At 37.8% G+C, this 23382-nt stretch overlaps 2 protein-coding genes across 2 annotated transcripts; one reads left to right on the top strand and one right to left on the bottom strand.

Moving 5' to 3' along the window:
* Window positions 1-1876: 1876 nt before the first annotated feature.
* Window positions 1877-7879, bottom strand: LOC110063292 (peptidyl-prolyl cis-trans isomerase B-like). The gene is made up of 5 exons (XM_020770260.2): window positions 7532-7879; window positions 3539-3599; window positions 3404-3436; window positions 3068-3252; window positions 1877-2382 (listed from the first exon to the last, which is right to left on the bottom strand). Exons 1-5 carry the CDS (start codon window positions 7733-7735, stop codon window positions 2260-2262), a joined length of 606 nt encoding a protein of 201 aa, XP_020625919.1. The 5' UTR covers window positions 7736-7879; the 3' UTR covers window positions 1877-2259.
* A 103-nt stretch (window positions 7880-7982) lies between these two features.
* Window positions 7983-22630, top strand: LOC110040489 (peptidyl-prolyl cis-trans isomerase B-like). The gene is made up of 6 exons (XM_089295317.1): window positions 7983-8398; window positions 10297-10410; window positions 10997-11057; window positions 17388-17420; window positions 20725-20909; window positions 22430-22630. Exons 1-6 carry the CDS (start codon window positions 8264-8266, stop codon window positions 22556-22558), a joined length of 657 nt encoding a protein of 218 aa, XP_089151443.1. The 5' UTR covers window positions 7983-8263; the 3' UTR covers window positions 22559-22630.
* The last annotated feature ends 752 nt before the right edge of the window (window positions 22631-23382 follow it).

Below are 23382 nucleotides of genomic sequence, written 5' to 3'. Positions count from 1 at the left end.
CTACGTAGTAAGCTCTAATTCGCGCGCTTTTTCCTTGAGGTGACAACCAAGATGGCGCCTCATTATGTCTATGTACGGGACGAAATTCGTGCAGCAGTCCGTGAGGTTTCCCGAATGCTTGGTTCTCCTTCTACATCAGGAACGGGACGCTGTGAAAAATACGCAAGAGAATCTCTCAACTCTCACCATTTGATCACGCAACGTGACAACATCCACGCGAGAGCCCCTGACATGTGCGTGAATCCGCGCGGATATATGATGTATGACAGTCAGGATTGCGCAATTTGTTCTAAAAATAGAAAAATTGTCCCATATCATAGGAGCGCGCGAATCCCGAGACTTACGGTCTCCGTCCACGATTATGGCTCCTGCTAAAATTTAATAGCATATTTAGGACTAACGAGAATTCTGTTTTAAAGAACATTAAAGCGTTCGTTACGGCTTGGTCTGCCTGTGACCAGTGCTCTGTGAATAGTATAACTCTAAACAGCTGAAACCGTAACGAGCCGCCAACAACCGTAATGTCACGTACGTAGATCGAATACAAGGTCTGGCCGCGTGTGTTTTCGCCAGCATCTCCACAGAATTGTTTAACGATCTTTAACTACGAGCAGTCTCTTTCTTTCCCTAGCGTGCAACGAGCGGCCATTCCCTCCTCGTTCCTTTCTTTAATTTGCATAATCCCAACGGGCCTAACGGCAGTCCCACAAACAAAATTTTGAACTCCAAAGAAGTACAAAGATCCTGTTTGTGGGCGTGACTTGAAAATTTTTTCAACCATAAGCTATACGAGGTAGTAATTCTAAAACAAGACATTTATATCTCCTGTTTCGGCTCAATACCCTAAAAACAAAAGGTACCGCAAAAGCTCCGGTCCCGCTGTGGACCAGGCTCAACACCTTCAGAGGTACCGAACCGCGTTTTTGTAACCCTAAAAGGTACGACGAGCACCCCCGTCCCAGGGCAATACGTCAGTTGAAAGCTAAGTGAATGTAGATTCCTACGGAAATTATCATTTGGAGGTCAACGATGCACTAACTGAACTGAGTAGCTAACTGGCTGTACAAGTAACTTCACAACGTGGAAGCAGCGTATCCAGGGCAAACACCTGCCTACAAACATGGTACAAAACAAATGCAATATATTTTTCCTGCCAAATTTCCTCTTATGACAGTTTTCTTTGGGTGTGCGTTCCCGTTCCCCATGCTCGTAGCGACGATGGCTGGTTCCACTGGTCACGGCGGGCGGACTAGGACGCCACTTTGGATTTGTCGAATGAAACTTGAAAAATTCCGTCTGAACTTTTGAAGCCAATTTCGACCGAAACGTCGTAACATTTTGTGTCTAAAAATTGTGAAAACTATGAACGATTTGAGTCAGCGTCTCCTCCACCCCCATAAGTTGATGACAGCATCTATCCTCCACTGTACTCCACTGATGCTTGCGATGAATAGTACAGCACAGTACGTGCCTGTTGGTACAGTTTCGTCTGTTATGAAGTCCTCAGAATCATTACAAGAAATCCCGTCTAGTTTAACCCGTTTAGAGAAAGGAAGAATTGTATACGGTTTAGTCAAAAACCTGTAATTGTAATGTATTTAACAATTTTTCACACAGAGAACTATATTATGTGCCAGTTAAATAACGATGGAAAATAAATCACAACGCAATCCAAGTAATACAACGAAGTGTTCATGTTGGAAACGGTAGGATATTACTTTAGCATTTTATAGACAAATAATCTTTTTCTGTTTCTTGCAGTATTTTATCAAGTGGGAACTAACAAATAAACGTCAAGCAAGAAAAGGACAACGTTCAAACGACACACAAATGGCTACCTCTACTGGACAAGCAAACTGAAAACGAGGACAAGGAATACATGTAACAGTCATGCAGGTTTAATTCAGATTATCAAGAAATACCTAGGATGACAGCATTGCGCTAACACTGCAACAAAACCTCCCTTGTGAAATCACTTGTTGTCTCATTTCTGATACAACGTGATGGTTACTCTAGAGGTTTGTTACCTTGAAATCAGTTAAATATGAGGTTCATTTTCATGGATAAAGATGAAGAATGTCACATGGCCAGTTAACAAATTCCGTTCCATACTGCTCTTTTATTAACTACACCATTTTTAATTAGACATTCACACATATTGGAAATGAGAAGAACCAGGTAATATAAAATGTACTCTCGGTGCACTGTAAGAGTTTGAAACTTCTAAACACAAGTAACAATAAAATAAGCACTTTAGTATTATTCCTTTTTGACTGGAAAAGGCTTCTCTAAATGAATAGAACCGCAGTCAGCAATTTTGACTTCCTTGATTGGTCGATCACGGCTATCAGTTTTCGTCTTCTCTATCTTTGTGACAACATCCTAAGAGAAGTGGGACACATGTCAGTCTTACTCAGATTTTTGTACAACTATACAATAGGCATTAATTTGGTCATAGTTAGTAGAGGAGACTAACTATGATTTGGTCCTACTGGTATTCTCTTGTTTATTCCAAGTCAATATGTTCAATTTTAGAAGCAGACTACATAACTCAAATGTCCTGTCAGTCTACTCTATGGTCACTTTCCCAATGGGGGCACTTTTTAGAAGCGGGACACTTATTAATAAAAAAAGTTAAATGTTTAAAAATGTTTGTTTATGATGGTCAAAATTGTGCCTAGCCACACCTAGCTAATTCACAGGCATGCCACTTAAACTGAAAGAAACAAATATTTGAAATAAACATTATAAATATATAGTAGGCTTAAAAATCCCAACTGGTGGGAGGCAGACCAGTTGGCTTTTTACAAGCATGACCGAGGAGTTGAACTAGGGTCTAGCGAGAAATAACTCCAGCTTAGTGGTCAGAGAGGGACTTGAGCCTGCAACCTCCAGAAGTCCAGCACCCTAACCACTCGGCCACACTGATTCCATGCAAAATAATAAACAAAACTCAGTTGCAGGGAGGGCACTAAAGCACATCAGAACTGGCAGTACATGTAGTTCTTCTGTATGTCAGATTATGGTAGATAGTTTTGACATAACATACAGTGTAAATGTAACATACCATGCCTTCAAGCACTTTTCCAAATACAACATGTCTGCCATCCAGCCAGGATGTTTTTACAGTTGTAATAAAGAACTGTGAACCATTGGTATCTTTACCAGCATTAGCCATACTCAGCCAGCCAGAGCCATAATGAGACAGTTTAAAATTCTCATCTGGAAAACGCTCACCATAGATGCTTTTACCTTACATGGGCAAATGAAAAATAGCGCAAAGATTTAAATGTTACAATGACAATAACTGAGAGAACATAATTTGCATAATGTTTTTTCTCCTTACATTTTTCATTTCTCTAAATACACACTATTATTAAAATTGTAATAAGTTCAGTCTTACCTCCAGTTCCATCCCTGTTTGTGAAGTCACCACCTTGATATCAAGGAAAGAATAATTGGTTTCATAATTTTAAGTGACTAACTAATACTTTATTGATTAAAGTATGAATACTTAAATAAGGACTTCACAGTGTACCTTGAATCATAAACCCTTCAATAACACGGTGGAAAATGCTCCCCTTGTATCCAAAGCCTTTCTGTGTAAGGAAGATGAAAAATTTGATAAATGCTAGCATTACCATTGGCATACACCTTTGACTACAACTCAGTTTTTGTTATATATGTATATTATATTATCCAACTGCAATCAGTGTACATTATGTTGGCACTCTAAATATTAGTTTCACTAGGGCATAATATTAAGTATAAGCATTATAAGCCAACATGTGCAGATGCAGCAAGATGCAAACAACAACAACAAGCCACAGTCACAGTCCACATAGAGATATTTGTAGAGGGGGCCATAAATATAAATATATAAAAGCCATACACTGTATATCATTGAAATGTATATAATTGTGGAAATCCTCAAGATTAACATTATTTCCATGAACAAAACGATGACAAAAGAATCAAAGCAAACAAAGACGAAGACTTTCGTTTTTGTGGTGGCTCTGAAAAGAGCTGTTTTGAATGGCTCCACAAAGAGCCATTTCAAAATTTTTCTTGAACTTTTCATACAAGGAAGAATTAACTGTTTCTTTTATAAGTTTCTCATTTTACTAGGCTGTCAATCAAGGTAAATAGAGTATGCAAGGTTTCAAAATAAGTATCAATTTTAGTTTATTCAATTTTCACTGCGATTATATAACAAAGAAAAAAAAATCATAAACGATATTACAAAATAATAATAATATTAATAATAATTGTAATAACCACATTAATAAAGGATCTGCAATCCGATCTAAAGGATAATCCAAATCTTAGAATGATACAGTTTCATTAAACCTAAGAATTGTGAACGTTTTTGTTTTTACTGCAATTTGGGTCTGTTGGAACAATGAGGTTACTGCCCCCCCCCCCCCCCCTCCAAGTCTGAAGGCGTCTGTACACCTATGAGTTTAGGTCAGTACACACACACACAAACAAACAAATACACATAACGCAGAAGATATGCGCACACTGAGCACTAAATAAACACTATACTAGAATGGCAATTACCATAAAATAAATAGGAGGAATGTGGTGCACCACAATATGGAATCTATCAGTTTTTATATAATTTTAAGAAACAAAAACAAACATTAATGAAGTCATCTATAGATACCTCTGTCTTCCTATTGATTATAAGTAAGAACCAACCAAAATGCGAGAATAATTTCACTTATTGTATAAAATACAGTTGAACATCATATAACTGACGACTCAAAATGTCAAGCATATGAGCTCACTTATGAGAGGTGGCTGCTGATGAGAGTCCAGATCAGACAGCTCTAAATTTTCAACCATAGTCTGAAGTTGTTTTAGAGGCTTAATCTACATGCAGTAAATCATAAGCCCCTCAATATTTAGCAATTCAAAGAGATTTCAGTGTGTTCCAATCCAGTTTCCAAGTTACAGTACTAGCAGTGTAAGCATGACCCATTAGGCCCATAGAAATATTGCATATGAGAAATAATATATAGATTTAGCAAAGCCTAAAAGCAGAGCTAAGTTAACTTGGCTTGAGCCTGCAATCCATGCTGTGAGTCGTACGTACGTGCCCACAAGTAATACCACTAGCCATGACCAGATAACCACGAGAAAATCAATTCATGGGTTTTATTTGCTTTCCTATATGAGTATGGTCCTCTGCTTGGCAGTCATTTGGGGTGCTGAGCAGCTCTGCTAATATGCTCTAATGAAAGAACAAACTTTCACTGAACATTGATCAGGGTTCACCCAATTCTAGGCTTGATTTCCACCACTCTCTCGTGTCCAAGAAGAGACAGCTGGATGTGTCAGTGGCAAACTATGTCTGTGAAGTAAGTTCATAATCTAATTCATGTGGGGCTCCTTTCCTGAACAGTGGCTGGTAATGGAGGCTAACCCAATTCATGCCCATAGTGGGGTCGCATAGGATGGAGTACTTGCTTAAAAGGGGACAACTAGACAAAATGATAAGAAATTTCAACTATCAGCCCTAGAAGTGGCTGCAGTTGCCTACCGGTGGTGGTCTCCTATGAGAAGTTACAAAAGTAATGAATTTATTAAGGCAAAATTTGGGGGCAAATTTTTGGAAAAAGGGTCACTTAAGGACTGTGCCTACTTTTGTTGGTGCACACAGGTTCTGCACATCATGCAAGGCATGGTTTAAGCGCCACCCACACGTTGGGGTCGACATTGATGTCCGGTCATTTATGCTGGTAACGAAAAAGTCTAAAGTTTCAAGTTTTAAATATTTAAAGGTTCAATATTATTGGCGTTTGTGAAAAAGGAGGGAAAAAAGGCAGATACTTAACTACCCGACCAAGAACTTTTAACAAATGACTCGTAATACTCATAAAATTTCAGGCTATCGTTGCAAATTTTCGCACAAATGTGATACTGATTTTGCTGTACCATGCATTCCACTTTTCCTGCTTTGAGATCGATGCTCATGTACAATAAATGCTTTGAAAATTTACTTGTTTCATATTTAAACATCATGTGAAGGGGGGAGGGGCACTTTTATAGCGATAAGATGTAATCGATGTTTTTCCAACTAAAAATGGGATATGTCCAGACAATTTGACCGGCACCAGCCGGGAAACTACTCGAAGCCCTGAATCAACTACACTACCAACTACACGAATAAAATGAAAGCAAAATTTTCCTACTGTGACCAAATCAAGTTAAATGAACCTGTACTTAAACCAGGAATACCGGAATAGCAGCATATTGCTAACCACTAACTGGTAATGTCTTCCAGCTGAAAAACTAGCTGTTATCTGTCGAGAATTATACTGAAATCCAACTGTAAACATGTACCTGCAGATGGCATAGTGTGTGCGCAAAACAAGTGTGAGATACGCAAATGTTTTACTTACTGGGGAGGTGACAGGAAAAAATGTAACGGGCACTGTAAAAGTTTTCAAAAAAGATCAATGACTTAAAAAAACACATGGTTACCCCTACATTTTATGTTATGAAATGGAAGTGGCAAGCCTATTCAACCCGTGATTAGTTTCTGGTTGTGAGCAAAAGGTATTTAGACTGTATTTTAGCTGAACCAGAGGAAGGCTGTCAGAGATTCTAAAAGTGCTGTTGCAACAATTTTGTTATTAAAAACATACCAAAACTGGTTTTTATGTTACCATTTACCATGCAGTTTTAAGATCTTTATAAATGTGTTCACTTTTCTGTATGTAAAAAGGCAAATTCAAAGGAAATCTGTGAAGAAATATCCTTTCCTTCTTTTTTCAGAAAAATGCTGATGTCGGTATTTTTGTTGAGATTCAAGGCTAATTATCTCAAAAAAATGCATGGCAACCACAATTTTTCTTTGTGGATTCTAATAGGCCTTGCAAAGATCTACTTTTTCTGCATGGTCCTAACCTGGTGCAAAAACATTTGTATTTTGTAGGGACCATCTTAAACACAGGGGTTGATTGGCTACCAGTACTCCCTTCCAAAGAAGTTTTTTACACACAAGGCTCGTCAATTAGCAGTTAATTCAATAACTTTTTTTTTCAAATTTGAGAATGGTACGTTCACAGGAAAGTGGGCAAATAAAGTCCTAAGGCTTGTAAAATTAGCAATTATCTGCAAATACATGTACGAGGGCATATGTTGACAAAACGCTGGGTCTCTATGTCCGGAAGCTGGGCAGGTTTTTCAAAATACTCCGTGTCCGGCAGTCAAAATTATTTTTTTTAACAATTTCAGTTAATAATGTCAAATCCTTGTTTAAGTGGCTCGGTTGTCAGCGCTAAAAAGGGATGTACGTGTAACTGAACAAAAGCTAAACAGGAACGACGTGAATAACTACACTATTGGCAACTCTCAACTTTATAGTGAGGGTCATTTAAGTTTTAAAATCTACACTATTAGTAAAGAAGATTGAATCTAAAGTGATTTTAAACATGCCAAACTTGCAGAAACAACGTATATACAAATTTAAGTATGTTCATATTTGTTCAAACTGCCTTTTGCAGTAATCCAATCTTACCTCGTGCGTTGCAAGGTCGTAAAAATTCTTCGCAGTCTTTGGAACGGTAGTCCCGAATAATCCAATGACGACCCTGCCAGCTTTCTCACCACCGATCTCTACATCAAAGAACACCTTTTCGGTAACGTCGACAGTGTCTCCACTATTGGCTTTAACGCCGAAACACGCGCAGGCCATCACCACTAAATACAACAACGAAGACATATTGATTTGTGAATAAGGCACCAGAAAACTCAGCTAGAGGATTTCGCGTTTTGAATACGGGGAATAGGACAGTATAGGTGGCGTGGACCAATGATTTTCCAGAATAATTGAGAACCAATGGTATGTGGACAACTGTTCAACTTCAGAGCGGTGAAATTAGGGAGGAGCTGGTAACTAGTCAATACCAAACATTCATCTGTTGCATTCATCACGGTCAATCACAGTCAGACTCTGTTTTTCATTTGTGACCACTCATGAAGTATTTACCCTGAGTCGGCCACCTGAGTCTGCACATAAAAAGCATCCTTGACTAATACCAAGAAAACCTTTTAGAAACCCTCTATTATTGTCTGAGAAGATCGAATCACGTTCCCAGAGTCCTCGTTACAAGGGTAACGAGGGCTCTGGGAATGACATTGGAGAAGATTGTGAGCCAAAGTGACTTCCGGTTGAAGTCGAACCCGCGCAAAGGATCATTCCTTCTGGTAGTATAAGGACGTGTCTTTATCTGTTACTGAGACTGATTGAATGTCTTTTCGAGCTCGCAAGATAATGAAAATTACCTTAGTTATTGCTTTTGCTATTTGCGCCTTGGTTTTCCTTCTTCTACCCGACGATTCTCAAGCTGGAAAAACGAAGAAAGGTCCTTTAGTTACGGAAAAGGTTGGTTTATTACAAAGCTCATTCCATATTTGATGTTTCTAAGAAGCGCTTGTTCATTGATCAGTTGGTGTAGGAAGCTTATAGCGGTAGGCCTTCTTAGTTTTTCTTCCTTAAAGTTTATTTGTAGTTGATTTGATAGATTCTTCGTGCTGAGTGGCTCTATCGCTGAACGCGTTCAATGATCTTTGTAGTCTTCAATGATTTGTAGATAGGATATACTGTACCTGTGACGAGTCATATTTTAGCGTATAAAAAGCTTATCTCGGTATGCATCCTTTCACTGGCTATTGTTAATGTCTCTTATCATGACTTAAATGCTTCAATGCTTTAATTATATATTCCTAAAAACAGTAAAAACTATACTAGGAGGACTTCCCTGTAAGTCCTTCTGGTATTTATCGTTTCCGTGATTTCTTTGAGGGAAGTGGCAGGCAACGGAAGACTCCCTCCACTGAGGGGAGGGGGGAAGGGATGGGAACATATTGACATTTTATATTTCTTCATACTGCAGTCAAATTAATTCTAGAGGTCTTCATAGGCTAAATAGGTATTTAAGCTTGAATTTTTGAAATATAAATTTTGAATGCAAAGTTACTTCACTTGCAATCAAGTTTTTCTTTCGCACAGTCATGTATCCAGAGTTACTTCAAAAAGAAAATACTTGAAGCCCGATATAGATTCTGTTGGTCAGTTGGAGAGAAATTGACTGGAAACAAATTGCACAGTTATCATTATCAGTTATTGATTGACTGGTCATGTGATTTAAATATGTATTGATGAGACGTGTGTATTGTGAAATAACTAGAGCGATCTTGAGTGGAGCTTAATAAAAACATCACACAAATGATGATGATGGGATGATGGCAGAAAACAAAATAATGGCAAGAGTCCATGCACCTGAAAATGATAAGATTTGTGGAAATTGTCCAAGTAGCTGATTGCCAAAACATTTTTCTGCTCTCCCTTGTAAATTCTAAGTGAAATCTCAGAAATGTGTTGTGTAAAGGGGAGCATCTTCTTTAGAGCTAAATGCTGAATGGAAGGAAGGAAGCAGTGGTATGTGGCACATATATGTGTATTGTATTTTTAGGTTTTATTTATTCACAGAAAAATTCAGGGATCCAGAAGGGAGGTCCAGGTTTTGTGTACACCCCTTTTCAAAAGTTTCAGACATGTGACCACTGCAACTGGAAAGTACTTAAAAAAAATAATAACTTGTGTAGAGCTTATGAAAATCTGTTAGTATCATGTGATTGGGATTTATTTAACCCATTGACACCTGGAGCTTTCTGGCAAAAATGCATTTTTTGGACATTTTCAGTCTGGATTTGAACCAAATTAGTTCCAATCTACTCAAAGAGGCATTTGCAATATGACAGCTGCATGTCTTTCTTTCCACTAGCATTGATTTTTAGGATATTTTTGCTCGGGCATGTACAGAAATCAAAATTTTGTGATTTTTGGACAAGAAAGTGACCCACATCTTTCTAGGCTTTTCTTTTTTTTTTAATATATATTTTGTCTCTCCTTTTTCTCCTTCTTATCTTTTTGCTACAGTTGGGCTTGCTTCCAGTTCAAGAATTTCCAAGAATAGCATCATCGAGACAGAAAATTCTTACCACGGAGTAGCCAAGTGTAGTTGAGGGAAATTTGCTCCTGGTTTTTCACTCCAATTTCTAAGCATTTTAATGTATATTTTAGGCTCAATTGCCCACTCACTGCAATCTGGGTATCATTGGAAAGATCTTTTCCTCTTGCAGAACTTGAGTATAAGTGATGCCAATTTTGGTCAAAGGTGATGACGTCAGAAGCTGAACAAAGGCCAATGCTCATCTCAGCTGGTTATGGCCAGCACAGGTGTCAATGGGTTAATATCCATGATTATATTTTTAATGCAGGTTTTCTTTGACATCACACATGGAGATGAAAAGTTAGGAAGAGTTGTAATTGGTCTGTTTGGGAAAACTGTACCTAAAACAACAAAGAATTTTGCTACTTTGGCATCAGGAGAGGTAAGACTATAATGTAAGGAGTTTATATTCAGCACTGATCTGAACTACAGCTGTACCTGCATGCTAATAGTTACGATGTATAAATAAAGTTTTTGTGTGGTGTTGTGTCTTGTAATGTCCTGAGCGGCCATGTTGTAACTGTGACTTTGTGTGGGTTCACGCAATGTATCATAACTTCAGACCGTGTGATAGAGAATGAATTGTTCTTTTCAAGTTATATGATGTTTGAAATTTGAATGATGTTTGAACTTTTGACCTGGCTCAATGTCACTTAAACTTTGTGCCAGTTATTCTTTTCAAGGGTTTCAACCAGGTTCCCATTCAGAAGGTAACTGGTTTTTACAGACAGACAAATATTTTTGAACTAATTTTTTTTTAATTTCCTGAAGATGGTCAAACCAGGCAGGCAAATGATTGTTCTCACAGCCAGTTAATTTGCCTGGTGCCTCCACCACTTTAATTCTTACCTTAGTTATTTTTCCATATGATCACAAGGACCACAATCATCATCATCATCAAAAATACTATAGCATGCCTGATTGATACATGAACAATAACCTAAGTTTGACATTTTTACCACTTTCAGAAAGGATTTGGCTACAAGGGAAGTAAATTTCACAGGGTAATCAAAGACTTTATGATTCAAGGTAAGCAGCTGAAAACCTGAGAATGTAAGGCAAAATATTATTATCAATATAAATATGTTTTTCAAGTCAGTAAACTTGCTGTAAAGATAATTTTCAAAGAACTTGTTAGATTGCATTTTTGAGTTCTATTTCATCTGTAGTTAAATTTTAAGATGCCCCCATGCGAGAATTAATGCTATTAAAAATAAAATCCATTGCTTCCTTACATTCCTTTTGTAACAACATTAATTTACAGATCCATTCCCCTGGCTAAAATGACTTTCATTGATGAGTGCTATTTAATTCAGTAGAAAGTAGAAGATTTTCATCCTGTCCCTGAGCAGCATGTATTTTTCAATTTTGTTTTTCAAATTCTCCAGGAAACTATCAATGAATTACGTAGTTTCCATGTGCATTTCACCCAAACTGGTACAAGCTCCATGCAATGTAAAATAATTTTCTCTGCTATTTGAAGCTCCCTATTTTATGAAGCAAAACAAGGAGCATTGGTACTTCACAATGCAATACATTCAAAGAGTATCAAAGTTTGAAATCAGTGTACTTCACTCATATTTTATTACTGCTATTCTAGATAATGAATTAATTCAATTCTTGTGCCATTTTACACCAACAAATGATACTACAGTGATTTAGTATATCAGAATATCATAAGTATCAGAAATACCCAAAATGGGCTATGTGCAAACAGTGTTATGTCTGTGAGGGTCCCCTCAGTGAAAGTGCCTGATTAAAAGTAGCTACACAAATTTCATTAATTATGTGCAGCTGGTCAAGCTGCAGGGTTCGCACACAGTCTGGAATTCTTGGAAAGTATGGAAATCTGCAAACTGATTTTTCAGGCCTGGAAAAAGAACAGAAAATAGATGTAAAGACTAGAAAATGGAGGAAAAGTCTGGATTTTTTTTCCAGCTGCTAAGTGTAGGATCTTTGATGGCTGGTTGAATATTCATATAATTTTCACAACAGTCAAAATGTATAATTGTAGAATCTCAAAAACAGTAACTCTCCACCCAACCACTTAACATTACTGATATGTTGTGTGTCAGTATTGCAGCCTAGTTACTGTACATCCCAGCTGCATCTTTATGTTGGGTAATCTGATTGTTTGTTTTTTTTAAGTCTGGAAAGAGGAAATATTGGGTTGAAGTGTGGACAAAGTGTTGAATGTTGAATACAGAAATGTGAACAGACCTTTAAAGCAAGCTCATTCCCAGGCTCTCTCTCCTCTGCCTCCCTTGGTCGTTGGAAGAAAGACCTTGGTCACAGCTGGTCATGTGACCACCCAGAATCTGGGTGGTAAAAAAAGTCTGTTGGGCGGGAGAGGTGGCAGAGTGTTTTGATTGTTGCTGTTGCAAACTTTGTGGGTTTCAAAACCTACCCGCTTTATTGGGGTTTGATGTGGAATTTTGGCGATGAAGAATGCTACATTATATCTGCGGTCTCCAAAATATAGAAGACTTTTGTTCACAAAGAAATTTGGCAACTGAATGGAGCTCAAACTTTTTGACAGTCAGCACATGTAAAATGTCACGTACCGAATCGAAATGAAACTGGTGGATCAGTTTGGTGAATCTTTGAATTAGGAGGTTTTTTATTTTCTTCTTTGTGCTGTATTATGGATGATAAAAAGTATTTCTGTCACACGGCTGATTAGCCCAGTATTCTGACTTGTATTTGATTTACAGCAATGCAAAATGATTTACAGTTTTGTTATTACTACCACACTTATATTACATTCTTCATTTGCATCGATCAGGTTTATGTAAGTTTATATTTAGACAGACATTTAAACACAGTTCCCTGGCATAGTCAAGAATTATCTTTTGCAAAATGGTAAATAAAACATCGTTTTATATAAGGAACAATGTGCCATGAGGTTAATTCAGGAAACATAAAACAGTGAAACAGTTTCACTTCTTAGTAATTCGATCGGCTGGAATTGAAATCAGATTAATACTTGAATATGCTGGATATAGGTAAATATACCAGTATTTCATTTGACCTGTGTGAAGCTTAGAATAAGATTGGACAATTTCAAAGGCGTATTTGCCCATGTGTGGTTTAATATAGCGATGACCAGCGATCGCCTTTCTTTTGCTTCAGTTGAGATCGACAAAAATTATTTATTGACTCTACCCCCGTGGAAAAGTTTGTGTCACAGGTGGTCACGTGACCAGCCGCAACCAGGGTCTTCCTTCCAACAATCAAGGGATGTAGAGGAGAGAGAGCCTGGAACCGAGGTTGACCTTTAAGTTGTTATTTCTTTTTTGTTATTTTTTTATTTTTATTTATTTATTTATTTTTATAATTACATTGCATTCATTAAGTTACACCTACATTGTATATTACACTACCACACACTTCTACACTACATAGTAATTTACTTGATTACTTTACATACTACTTTTACATTCACATTGTATACTACACTACTTCACACTACTTCACACTACTTCACACTACTTATACGTAACACCCGAAACGGAAATAAATAAATAAGGTTTACAACGCTTACAACACCACATAAGTTTTCTAACAATACAGAAAAAAGTGCCTATACAATAAATATTCAGTAAAAAATATACAAATAAGTGTCTCTAATTAATGAGAGGCTTCCACTTTCCTTCATGGATTTTAAGTCGTTTATTCTTTATGGCTATAGATCGTTCAGTGGATTCTATGTGATCTAATTTTATCATGAGATAACGCAATGATGGTAAAATATTCTTCAGACGACTGTGGTAAATAAGTAACTTTCCAGCGATGATAATATGATTTAAAAGCAACCAGTGAGACCCTTTTTGCGTCAATCCAAAAATTATGTCACAGTTGTTTAGAGAATCGATAGCAATGTGCAAGGATTTAAGTCAAAGGACAACAGACATCCAGAATGCTACAATGAAATCACACCTACAAAAAAGATGCTTGAGAGATTCATCTGAAATTTTGCAAAAAGTGCAGAGGGGTGAATCAATCATTTTCATTTTGTATAAGGATTTGTTGGTATAAATTATTCGAGTTAGTAATTTATACTGAAAAACTCTTGTTTTAGTGTCAAGCGTGACAACATGAGAAATTTAATAGATCACTTCCCAATTAAGATCACCACTATTCTGAAACAAGGTACTAAATTTATGCCGTGCTGAAGGATAGACCTGAATAATTTCTATAAGTTTCCAATACAATTTCGAGGAGGTGATTGAATCAAGAGGAAGAGTACTATCTTTTAAGTAAAGAGTGTAGCTGAGCATGATATTCCGAGAGTCAGCTGAAGTGTCAGCTGAAGTGTCGTCTTTGTAGTTGATGAGCTTTTTCCATGTGAGAGGAATGGAATTGAAGAGACCAAACAGTAACAAATAATCATTAAAATTTAGCCTTTCTGCCTTGAAAAAGGTCCAAGGTTTAAGGCTGCCAGTATTTGTTAAGATATTAGCAAGAGATATGAGACCTTTTGAGAAGAGCGTCTTGTTGAAAATAGGTTTACCACCGATGCGGAGGAATTGGTTATTCCATAAGAGTTGATTTAAGGTTTGTTCACGGGACAAAATGGGTTTTACGGATAGATTGCACCAGACTTCGAAACAGTCCCTATAGAAATTTGGAAGACAGCTAGGCAAGTCAGCAACACTGAATTTGCAATGCAAGAGAAACTTACCACCGTAATCTTTCAGAAAAAAGTAGAGTATTTGCTTCCAAGGGCTAATATAATCTTCAGTATATTTCCTAAGACACATAATACGTTGCGTATCGATCATTGTCTGAATGTGAGGCATTCTCAATCCGCCATTTTTATAGTCGCTTATGAGAGCAAGGCGCTTAATCTTATTCTTACCTTTCCAAATGAAGCTATAAATAGTAGAATCGATTAACTTAATAATATTTTTTTGTAAGGGAAATGAGAGATGCACGAAACATAAACTTGGGTATGACAAATGTCTTCACAATTTGAATTTTCCCATATAAAGTGAGGTGTCTCCATTCCCATCTTTTCAAAGTTTTCGATAGCGATTTTAATATTTCTTCGAAATTTAGTTCCTGTCTTTTGCGCAAATCATAGGTGAAATAGACGCCTAGAATTTTCATAGGTTTGTTAATTTTCTCAATGTTGATGTGTGGGGGGTTGTAATGGTTTCTCCCAAGCCACAGGGCTTCAGTTTTCTCAGTATTCAACTTCAAACCAGAGCAGATACCAAATCTATCTAGCGTGATGGAAAGGCGTTCAAAGGACTGAACACCTTGTAAAAATGTCGTCAGGTCATCGGCAAAGGCTGTTAATTTAATTTCCCTGTTTTCCACATAATTCCTCTTATGTTGTTGTCGTGCCGAATATTAATTAGCAAAAGTTCAAGGGCAATAATGAAAAGGTACGCTGACAGCGGATCGCCCTGTCTTACGCTTCTGCATACCTCAAACATTTGGGTTGAAAAACCATTGTTTAGAATGCAGCTTGATATATTGCAGTATAAAACGGAAACCCATGAAATGAACGATTTACCAAAATTGAACGAATTTAATGCTTTGAAAAGAAAAGACCAACTTAGTGAGTCAAAGGCTTTTTCGAAATCAAATGCAACTATAAGTCCAGGTATATGTTTAATTTTGGTGTATTCCATGATGTCGTCAATTGTGCGAACCGAATCAAATATCATTCTGCCTTTGACATAAGCGTATTGATCAACTTGTATAATCTCTGGTAAAACGTTTGCTAAGCGTATAGCACGGGTCTTCGAGGCGATCTTAACGTCGACAGTTAAAAGGGAGATTGGTCGCCAATTCTTAATGTATCTCCTGTCTCTGTCTTTCTTGCCGATCAATCTAATAATAGCTTGTTTTTGTGAATTAGATAATTCACCATGCTCGTAGGAGTAATTTAAGGCATCAGTGAGTTGATGACCTAATAAGTTCCAGAAACCTTTGTAAAAGTCGGCCGTAAGACCATCATTACCGGGAGCCTTACCATTTGAAAACACTTGCAGAGCTTCATAACATTCCACGAGCGAAAGCTTTCCTTCACAAGCCATCATTGACTCTTCACTAAGAATCGGAATCTTGTAGTCTAAAAAAGTTGAACACAGTTCTTCATTTAAGTCAGAATCTTGCTTGCTGTATAAGTTCTGGTAATAATCTCTTGGTTCATTCATTATGGATTGTGGTTTAACCGTTATTCTTCCTTTAGAATCAAAAAGCCGGCGGATGGTAGCTTGACTGGATCTTGAGTTCTCTAGATTAAGGAAATATTTCGAATTTTTTTCGCCTTTTTCATACCAATTGATTCTAGATCTCACTATGTTGCCGCGCACAATATAGTCGAATAATAGTTCATATTCATATTTCGCAGCATCAAGGTCGCACATATTTTTTTCTGAAGGATCACTATTACACGACAAATCGAATTGCTTAACTTTCTGTTCAGCTGTCGCAAGACGGGCTCTGCGCTCTCTAGCTTTTTGCTTGTTGTATTTAATTGATACTTGTCTAATTCTGTACTTAATTAAGTCCCATAAGACCCGTTTGTCATTAACATCTTTGAATTCGTCAAGCCATTCAGGATAATTCGAAGAGATGAGTTGAATATAAGAAGCGTCCTCTAAAAGGCTAGAGTTGAATTTCCAATAAGAAAGACCAAATTTTTGTTTATCTAAACTATTAAGCGTTAGAGTAATTGCCTAGTGATCCGACTTAATGGCAGGAATTATATTTGTTTCGGTTAAATCATCTTGAATTTCCGTGCTAACGAGCCAGTAATCCAAGCGTCGTCTTACTAAGGGTTTTTTCTGCATCCAAGTAAATTGCTTTTTTTCAGGATTACGAATTCTCCAAATGTCGATGAGGTCATTTGCTGTCATTATCTCATTGATTTTTTCAACAGATGGCTTGGACTCGATTCTTCCTCCTAAATTACCAAGATTCGGGTCGAGATGGCTGTTAAAGTCGCCACCAATAATGATTTGGCAGTTATGGTCCAGAACCAAATTTTCTAGAGTATTAGCAACACCATCAAAGAAAACACATTGCTCCTGATTGCTCGTCGGTGCATATAACTTTACGAGAATGAAAGGTGCATCTTGAACGAGTGCTTCCACAAAGATATATCGGCCCTCGCTATCCCCCAGCACGTACTTGATATCAGTTTGGAGGTTTTCATTGAAAAGAATGAGAACACCTTTACTATGATTTGTGCCGTGCGCAAACAACCATTGCAGCTTAAATTGATTTTCAATCTCTTATTTCTGCTTTAAAATAGATACAGTACAAGCACAGAGCTTGAAAAACTAGTGTAGATGTTGTAACATTACTGAGCTACATGTGCATTACTGTATTTTTTTGTAGGAGGAGATTTCACAAGAGGAGATGGAACTGGAGGTAAAAATTACTCTGTTTGATAACTGAAAATAAAAACAAACAGTGAAAGAGTAATCTGTGATACCCTTTACCCTCTTCTTCAACGTCTCATTGTTGCATGGTTGTACCCATGTCCTGTAATGTAGTAACCAAACAAGAATGCTTCTTTCAAAGAGCCGTAAATAAAGTACCAGAATGGTGCGAATGATGTGAAACTCCACTAATTTGAACTTGGTTATTTCCACTTCCTTTTTTATTTCAAACTGAAAACCTTTACCCTTGGATCTGCCCTTCAGTCATTTACTTTTGGCTATTTCAAACTCCTGCTATTTCAAACTATTTTTTGTTTCCCCTGAGAGTCCAAAATAGCAGGGTTTAACCTTGTCGGAACCACAGGTTACCCAAGTGTATTGTTAGAGTTTGTATGGAGATTTGGAACGTTTAATCTTTTTGATTTAAAATCGATCAATGTATGGGTATTTCAGTGAATAAACACTCTTTAAACATTGTTTGGTGTCATTTCTTCTCATCCTGGAGTGTTTTTAACCCATTTACTCCTGTGCCGGCCGTAACCGGCTGTAACGAACCTTGGCCTTTCTTCCACTTCTGACGTCATCACCTTTGACCAAAATTGCCATCATCTATGCTCAACTTCTGCAGGAGGAAAAGATCTTTCCAATGATACCCAGATCAGAGTGATCGGCCCAATGGAGCCTGAGATATGCACAATAATGCTCAAAAAGTTGAGTGAAAAACTTAGAGCAAAATTTCCTGCCACTACACGTGATGCTTTTGTTTTAAACTGGAAGCAAGCTCAGTAGAAGGTCAATCACTGCAGCAAAAAGAAAAGAAAAGGAGAAAAAGGAAAGGCGAAAAAAAATTTAAAAAATCGAAAATACTCGAGACGTAGGTCACTTTCTCGTCCAAAATTTTGATTTCTGCGCATGCCCGAGCAAAAATATCGTAAAAGACGATGCTAGTGGAAAGAAAGGCAGCTGTCATGTTGCAAATGCCTTTTTGAGTAGATTGGAGCTAATTTGGCCCATATCCAGCCTGAAAATCTCCAAAATGTCCAAAACATGCCTTTTTGGCAAAAAGCTCCAGGAGTCAATGGGTTAAAAGTACAATGTATCCTGTTGTCCTGCCTGTTCTCGCGGGTTTCGGGAGAGGAAGGGGTTGTATTGATCATATCTTCACGCTGAGAAATATCATTGAACAGAGTACCGAATGGCAGCGAACTCTATGTGAACTTTGTAGATTTTACCAAGACCTTCGACAGCATACACCGGCACAGCCTCTGGAAGATATTACGAGCGTATGGAATCCCCTCCCAACTTACTGAGATCATGAAAAGCTTGTATGACAACTTTACGGGCTGTGTTGGTGATGGTGACATCTTATTTGAAGTCCACACTGGTGTCAGACAGGGTTGTGTCATGTCCACATTGCTTTTCAACCTTGTAGTGGACTGGATCATGCGGCGCACCGCTGAGAATCAGATCAAGGGCATCAGATGGACACCCTTTTCCTACTTGGAAGACCTGGATTACGCTGATGATCTAGCCTTACTATCACACACCCACACGCACATTCAAGAGAAGACACAACGCCTTAAAGGGACACAGTCAGCTTTGGGACCGCACTCACCTGGACACTAGTTTTCTCACTTTGAAAAAAGTTCACCTCAACCTGAAATCAAACTACATCCAGAAATCCGCTTCAATCTTCGCAGTGTTTTGCTTGATTTCCAATCGTTTACTGAAAAGCCTGTTTTTGAGTGTGCTTTTGCTCATCGTATGATATTATTTTTATCATATTTGATTGAAAACAGTATAGATCGCGTCTCTGTGATATGCAAATTAACTATGAAATGGTATCTAATGCGCATGTGCTCCAGCTGACTGTGTCCCTTTAACACCTTTGAAGAGGAAGTTGGCCTTGACATTAGCAGCAAGAACACCGAAATTATGGCACAGAATACTACCAACACACGACCAGTCCAGATTGATAATGAAGAACTTCCTTACACAGACAGATTTACCTATCTCCAAAGCCGTCTCAACAAGGCCAGAAACTCGCTCAACATGATGAATAAGGTATGGCGCTCCTCCACTTACAGTACTCGTACTAAGCTGAAACTCTGTCACAGCTGTGTCCTCACAACTCTCCTGTATGGTTCAGAATGTTGGCGCTTAACAGAGAAGGATTTATCAAAACTCTCCAATTTCACACCAAGAGCCTTCGGCGTATCCTACGTATCTTCTGGCGTAATGTCATCTCAAATAAAGATCTCTTTGAACGGTGTGGAACTGAACCAATGGCTACCATCCTGATGAAGAGACGCTGGAGGTGGATTGGCCATGTCACCCATCAAGAAGCTTCCATTGCGAAAACTGCTTTACATTGGACGCCAGAAGGGAAACGCAAGAGGGGCAAGATCACGTGGTGACGGACAGTGGAGAAAGAAATCAAGGAGATGGGGAAGACCTGGGGAGGCATCAAGCTTATGGCAAGGGACCGGCAGAGGTGGAGGGAGCACGTTGCTGTTCTACATGCCACCTAGGCGTAAGGGGCATGAGTGAGTGAGTGAGTGAGTGAGTGAGTGAGTGAGTGAGTACCCTGATGTATTATAACACTGGAGTGTAACTAACCAAAATTCGCTCAAATCACATTTAAACACCCCATGATGTGAAGAAATGGCACCAAGTAATGTTTAATAGCCTTTATTCGGTAATTATCCATTGATCGATTTCAATTTCAGCTCTTAATCACCATACAAACTGAAGTTATACTCCAGTTGCTTTATCTCCATACAAACTCTTACTTTACATTAGGGTCATCCTTGGTCAGAACAACACTCAGACCCTAACGGTCACAGCTGTTGTCACCTTAAATAGAAGGCAGTTAAGCACTGCATTTTCCAATTGAAATGGCTTTAAAGTTTAAAAGTGATGGCAATTTTATTTGCCTATGCAACAATTTCTGCCCATTTTGGATAACTATTCAACCCAAGTACAAGATTGTTCCTGGTTAGAAATTGTGAACTTTCATAAGTAATCAGTAGACAAAGAAAGAAATGGCATCTGATGTGAGAAAAGAGGTCAGCGAAAGCAAGGTGACAAAAATACAGGGTTTAAGTGTGTATTGTGTGAAATGAATGTAAACAAGAGTTATAGTTTGTTTCTTACATTGTGCTGGCCTGGATTTCAACAACTGGCCCCTATCAAGTCACTTTGTAGCCTTTAATTCAGGTGCTTCAGGCCCTAGCAATCAAATTTCTGAAATCCCTTGAAAATATTGCAAGAATGATCATTATCCATTCCAGGTAAAAGCATTTACGGGGAAAGATTTGAAGATGAAAATTTCAAGCTCAAGCACTATGGTCCTGGCTGGCTGAGTATGGCTAATGCTGGTAAAGATACCAATGGTTCACAGTTCTTTATTACAACTGTAAAAACAAGCTGGCTGGATGGCAAGCATGTTGTGTTTGGTAAAGTTCTTGAGGGCATGGTGAGTTCAGTATTCAATGTTCGTTTTACAATGTTAACCCTACGGTTTCAGTCTCAGGACATTCAATGCCACATACTACATACGATTTCAAGGTTTTCAGGCGCTACATACTGACTTTGAGAGGGTTATGACTTTGTTGAAACACTTTTTGGTTGGTTTATTTTCCGGCGAGAAGGGAACTTATTATGGGAAGCAATTTTACGTTCAAAATGTTTGGACTTATTTCTGTTGGAAAGAAGTTTGCATTTAAAAAATGTTCGGCGGGTACATCTACGTCACTTCATAATGTAACGATATGATATGAAGCGCATATCAAGTTCGTTACAGTACTACTGAGTGACTGAGAGTGACCGAGAGTGACTAAGAGTGAGTGTTCTCTTTTTTGGCACCGCGTGGAGACGATATTAAGCACACAAACGAACTGCGAACGTCTCTGAACATAGCTTAGAGAAGGATGTAAATGTAAGCCCTTTGGAACATATTCCATGCTGTTATTACAGTGATACCTGTATTAAGCGGACCCATATTAAGCGGACACCCTCTATTAAGTGGACACCAACTTGAGTCCCTAAATTTTCTTCCCGCATCTACTGTAAAATAAAATTGCATTCAGCGGACACCTCTGTTAAGCGGACGCGGACACCAATATTAAGCCATTTTGTTGCGCAAAATCTGCAATAAGCGGATACTTCAAGGGCTTTTTACTTCTAAAAGCTCAGCTTAGCCTCCTTTAAGCTAAGTAGATTATTCCCGATTGAAGCATTGACTGACTGGACTCAACAAAGTCAACGTTGTGTTAAAACTATTTGTCTACCTTTATCTCCTTTTTTTCTCTTTTTGACACTCTATGTTTAATCACAATTTTGAGTTATTTCATTAATGCTATTTATCATCTTCTCTATATAATTTGCATTTATTTATATACATTCTATTTTTTTCTGACACCTCTGTAAAACTGATGTGTGTGTGAGTTTAAATTAAAATTGAATTGAATTGAAATGACACTGTGCTATGTGCAGTCTTTGACCTTACACTGTGTTACAAAAGAGTTAAAAATTAACTATTATTGCAAAATATATTAGAACCTGTTTTGAGCGGACACCCTATATTAAGGGGACACTAATGAGTGTCGTTTCACTGTATTGCAAAGATTTTATCATCCGAGATTTGAGGCAAGACCCACACTCTCACATATTTCAGATGACTGAATACCGGTAAGTTTTTTTTTCTGAGGCTTATTAAGTCACTTCTCTAGTTTTCTATTGCTTCCCTCTGTCTGAACAGTTGTCCTGTAAAACACAACACTAGATGATATTGTAAAAATAATTTCTATTTACAAGGCTAAAAATGGTTAAAAAGTAAAAAAATACCGAACGTTTTGACACCAGGTCATCAGCGAGTGTCGAAAACGTTCGGTGTTTTTTTTTTTTTTTTCACTTTTTAACCATTTTTAGCCTTTTAAAATCAAAGCGAATATTATGGACAGACGATATTGTGTTTTTTAACTATCCTCTTTGTAGGATTTGGTGAAGAAGATTCAAGAAGTGGATGTGGATGGAAGCACCCCAAAGAAAGACGTAAAGATCGCAGACTGTGGAGTTTTACAAGTAGACAAACCTTTCAACGTCGATAAGGAATCTAGTGAATAGGAACCATTTGTCCGACCAACTGTCTGTTTTGTAATTCATGGAGTTTTAATAAAAAAAGTCATATATATTTGATTTGGCTAATTTCTATTTATATTCCCACAGAACGCGCATAACGTAGCGCGGTTCATCCGTAATGGCGCTAGGAATGAACAGTTTATAATTCCAATACAAGAGAAATAGTTATCTTACTCAGTTCTTCACCGCAGACATAGCGAGGCGGCACTGAATATACACACTCAGTTTCAGAAATGAACAGTTTACAACTAACAATGTTCTCGCGTTTTTCTTCATGGAAACATAAACTTCAAAGTTTTACAATGTGGGAACGGCATACAGAAATAAGCACCGGCTTTGTCCTGGAATCTGCCTTTGTTCGGTGACGTCACGTACTTGATGAATTGAAAAGCAACTTCCTTGCTGTCATTTTAATTCAACTGATTAATCGTTAACACTAGCGACAATACGACATAACGACAAAAAGAGACGAGTTTTAGTGGCTATGTTTGTGTCATACTTTTGTCGCCCATTGTAGCCTCACAAATCAGTGAAACTTTCCTGGAATCATCAGGGCCTTTAAGAAATTTGGGACTTCTTTTCGTCGATAGCACAGTTCATGTAGCTGTTCACCATTCATTCACGAAAAAGTTTCTGATTAGTTAATTGCTATGTTCAAGAGAATTCAGTGTCGTGACATATTCGTATTCAGCGGGCAAAAGCGAATGCATAAATACCTCCAATGACCTGTGAACTTTTCTTAGAATTGTCAGGGCTTTCTAAGAAATTTGGGACTTGTCACCGATAGGACAGTTCATTTACCTGTTAAA

Source organism: Orbicella faveolata, unplaced genomic scaffold (genome assembly GCF_042242905.1).
Source record: "Orbicella faveolata isolate gen_17 unplaced genomic scaffold, um_ofav_v1 contig_26, whole genome shotgun sequence".
Classification (NCBI taxonomy): domain Eukaryota; kingdom Metazoa; phylum Cnidaria; class Anthozoa; order Scleractinia; family Merulinidae; genus Orbicella; species Orbicella faveolata.
This window is presented reverse-complemented; position numbering and strand designations above follow the sequence as displayed.

What these genes read in the sequence shown, in the direction of transcription:
- LOC110063292 (XM_020770260.2), bottom strand. Translation starts at nt 7,735, where the DNA reads ATGTCTTCGTTGTTGTATTTAGTGGTGATGGCCTGCGCGTGTTTCGGC. An exon ending in TGAAGGGTTTATGATTCAAG is followed by an intron (nt 3,437 to 3,538) that starts GTACACTGTGAA and finishes CTTGATATCAAG; the next exon opens with GTGGTGACTTCACAAACAGG. An exon ending in AAACAGGGATGGAACTGGAG is followed by an intron (nt 3,253 to 3,403) that starts GTAAGACTGAAC and finishes TGCCCATGTAAG; the next exon opens with GTAAAAGCATCTATGGTGAG.
- LOC110040489 (XM_089295317.1), top strand. Translation starts at nt 8,264, where the DNA reads ATGTCTTTTCGAGCTCGCAAGATAATGAAAATTACCTTAGTTATTGCT. An exon ending in GTCCTTTAGTTACGGAAAAG is followed by an intron (nt 8,399 to 10,296) that starts GTTGGTTTATTA and finishes TTTTTAATGCAG; the next exon opens with GTTTTCTTTGACATCACACA. An exon ending in GTAAAGTTCTTGAGGGCATG is followed by an intron (nt 20,910 to 22,429) that starts GTGAGTTCAGTA and finishes TCCTCTTTGTAG; the next exon opens with GATTTGGTGAAGAAGATTCA.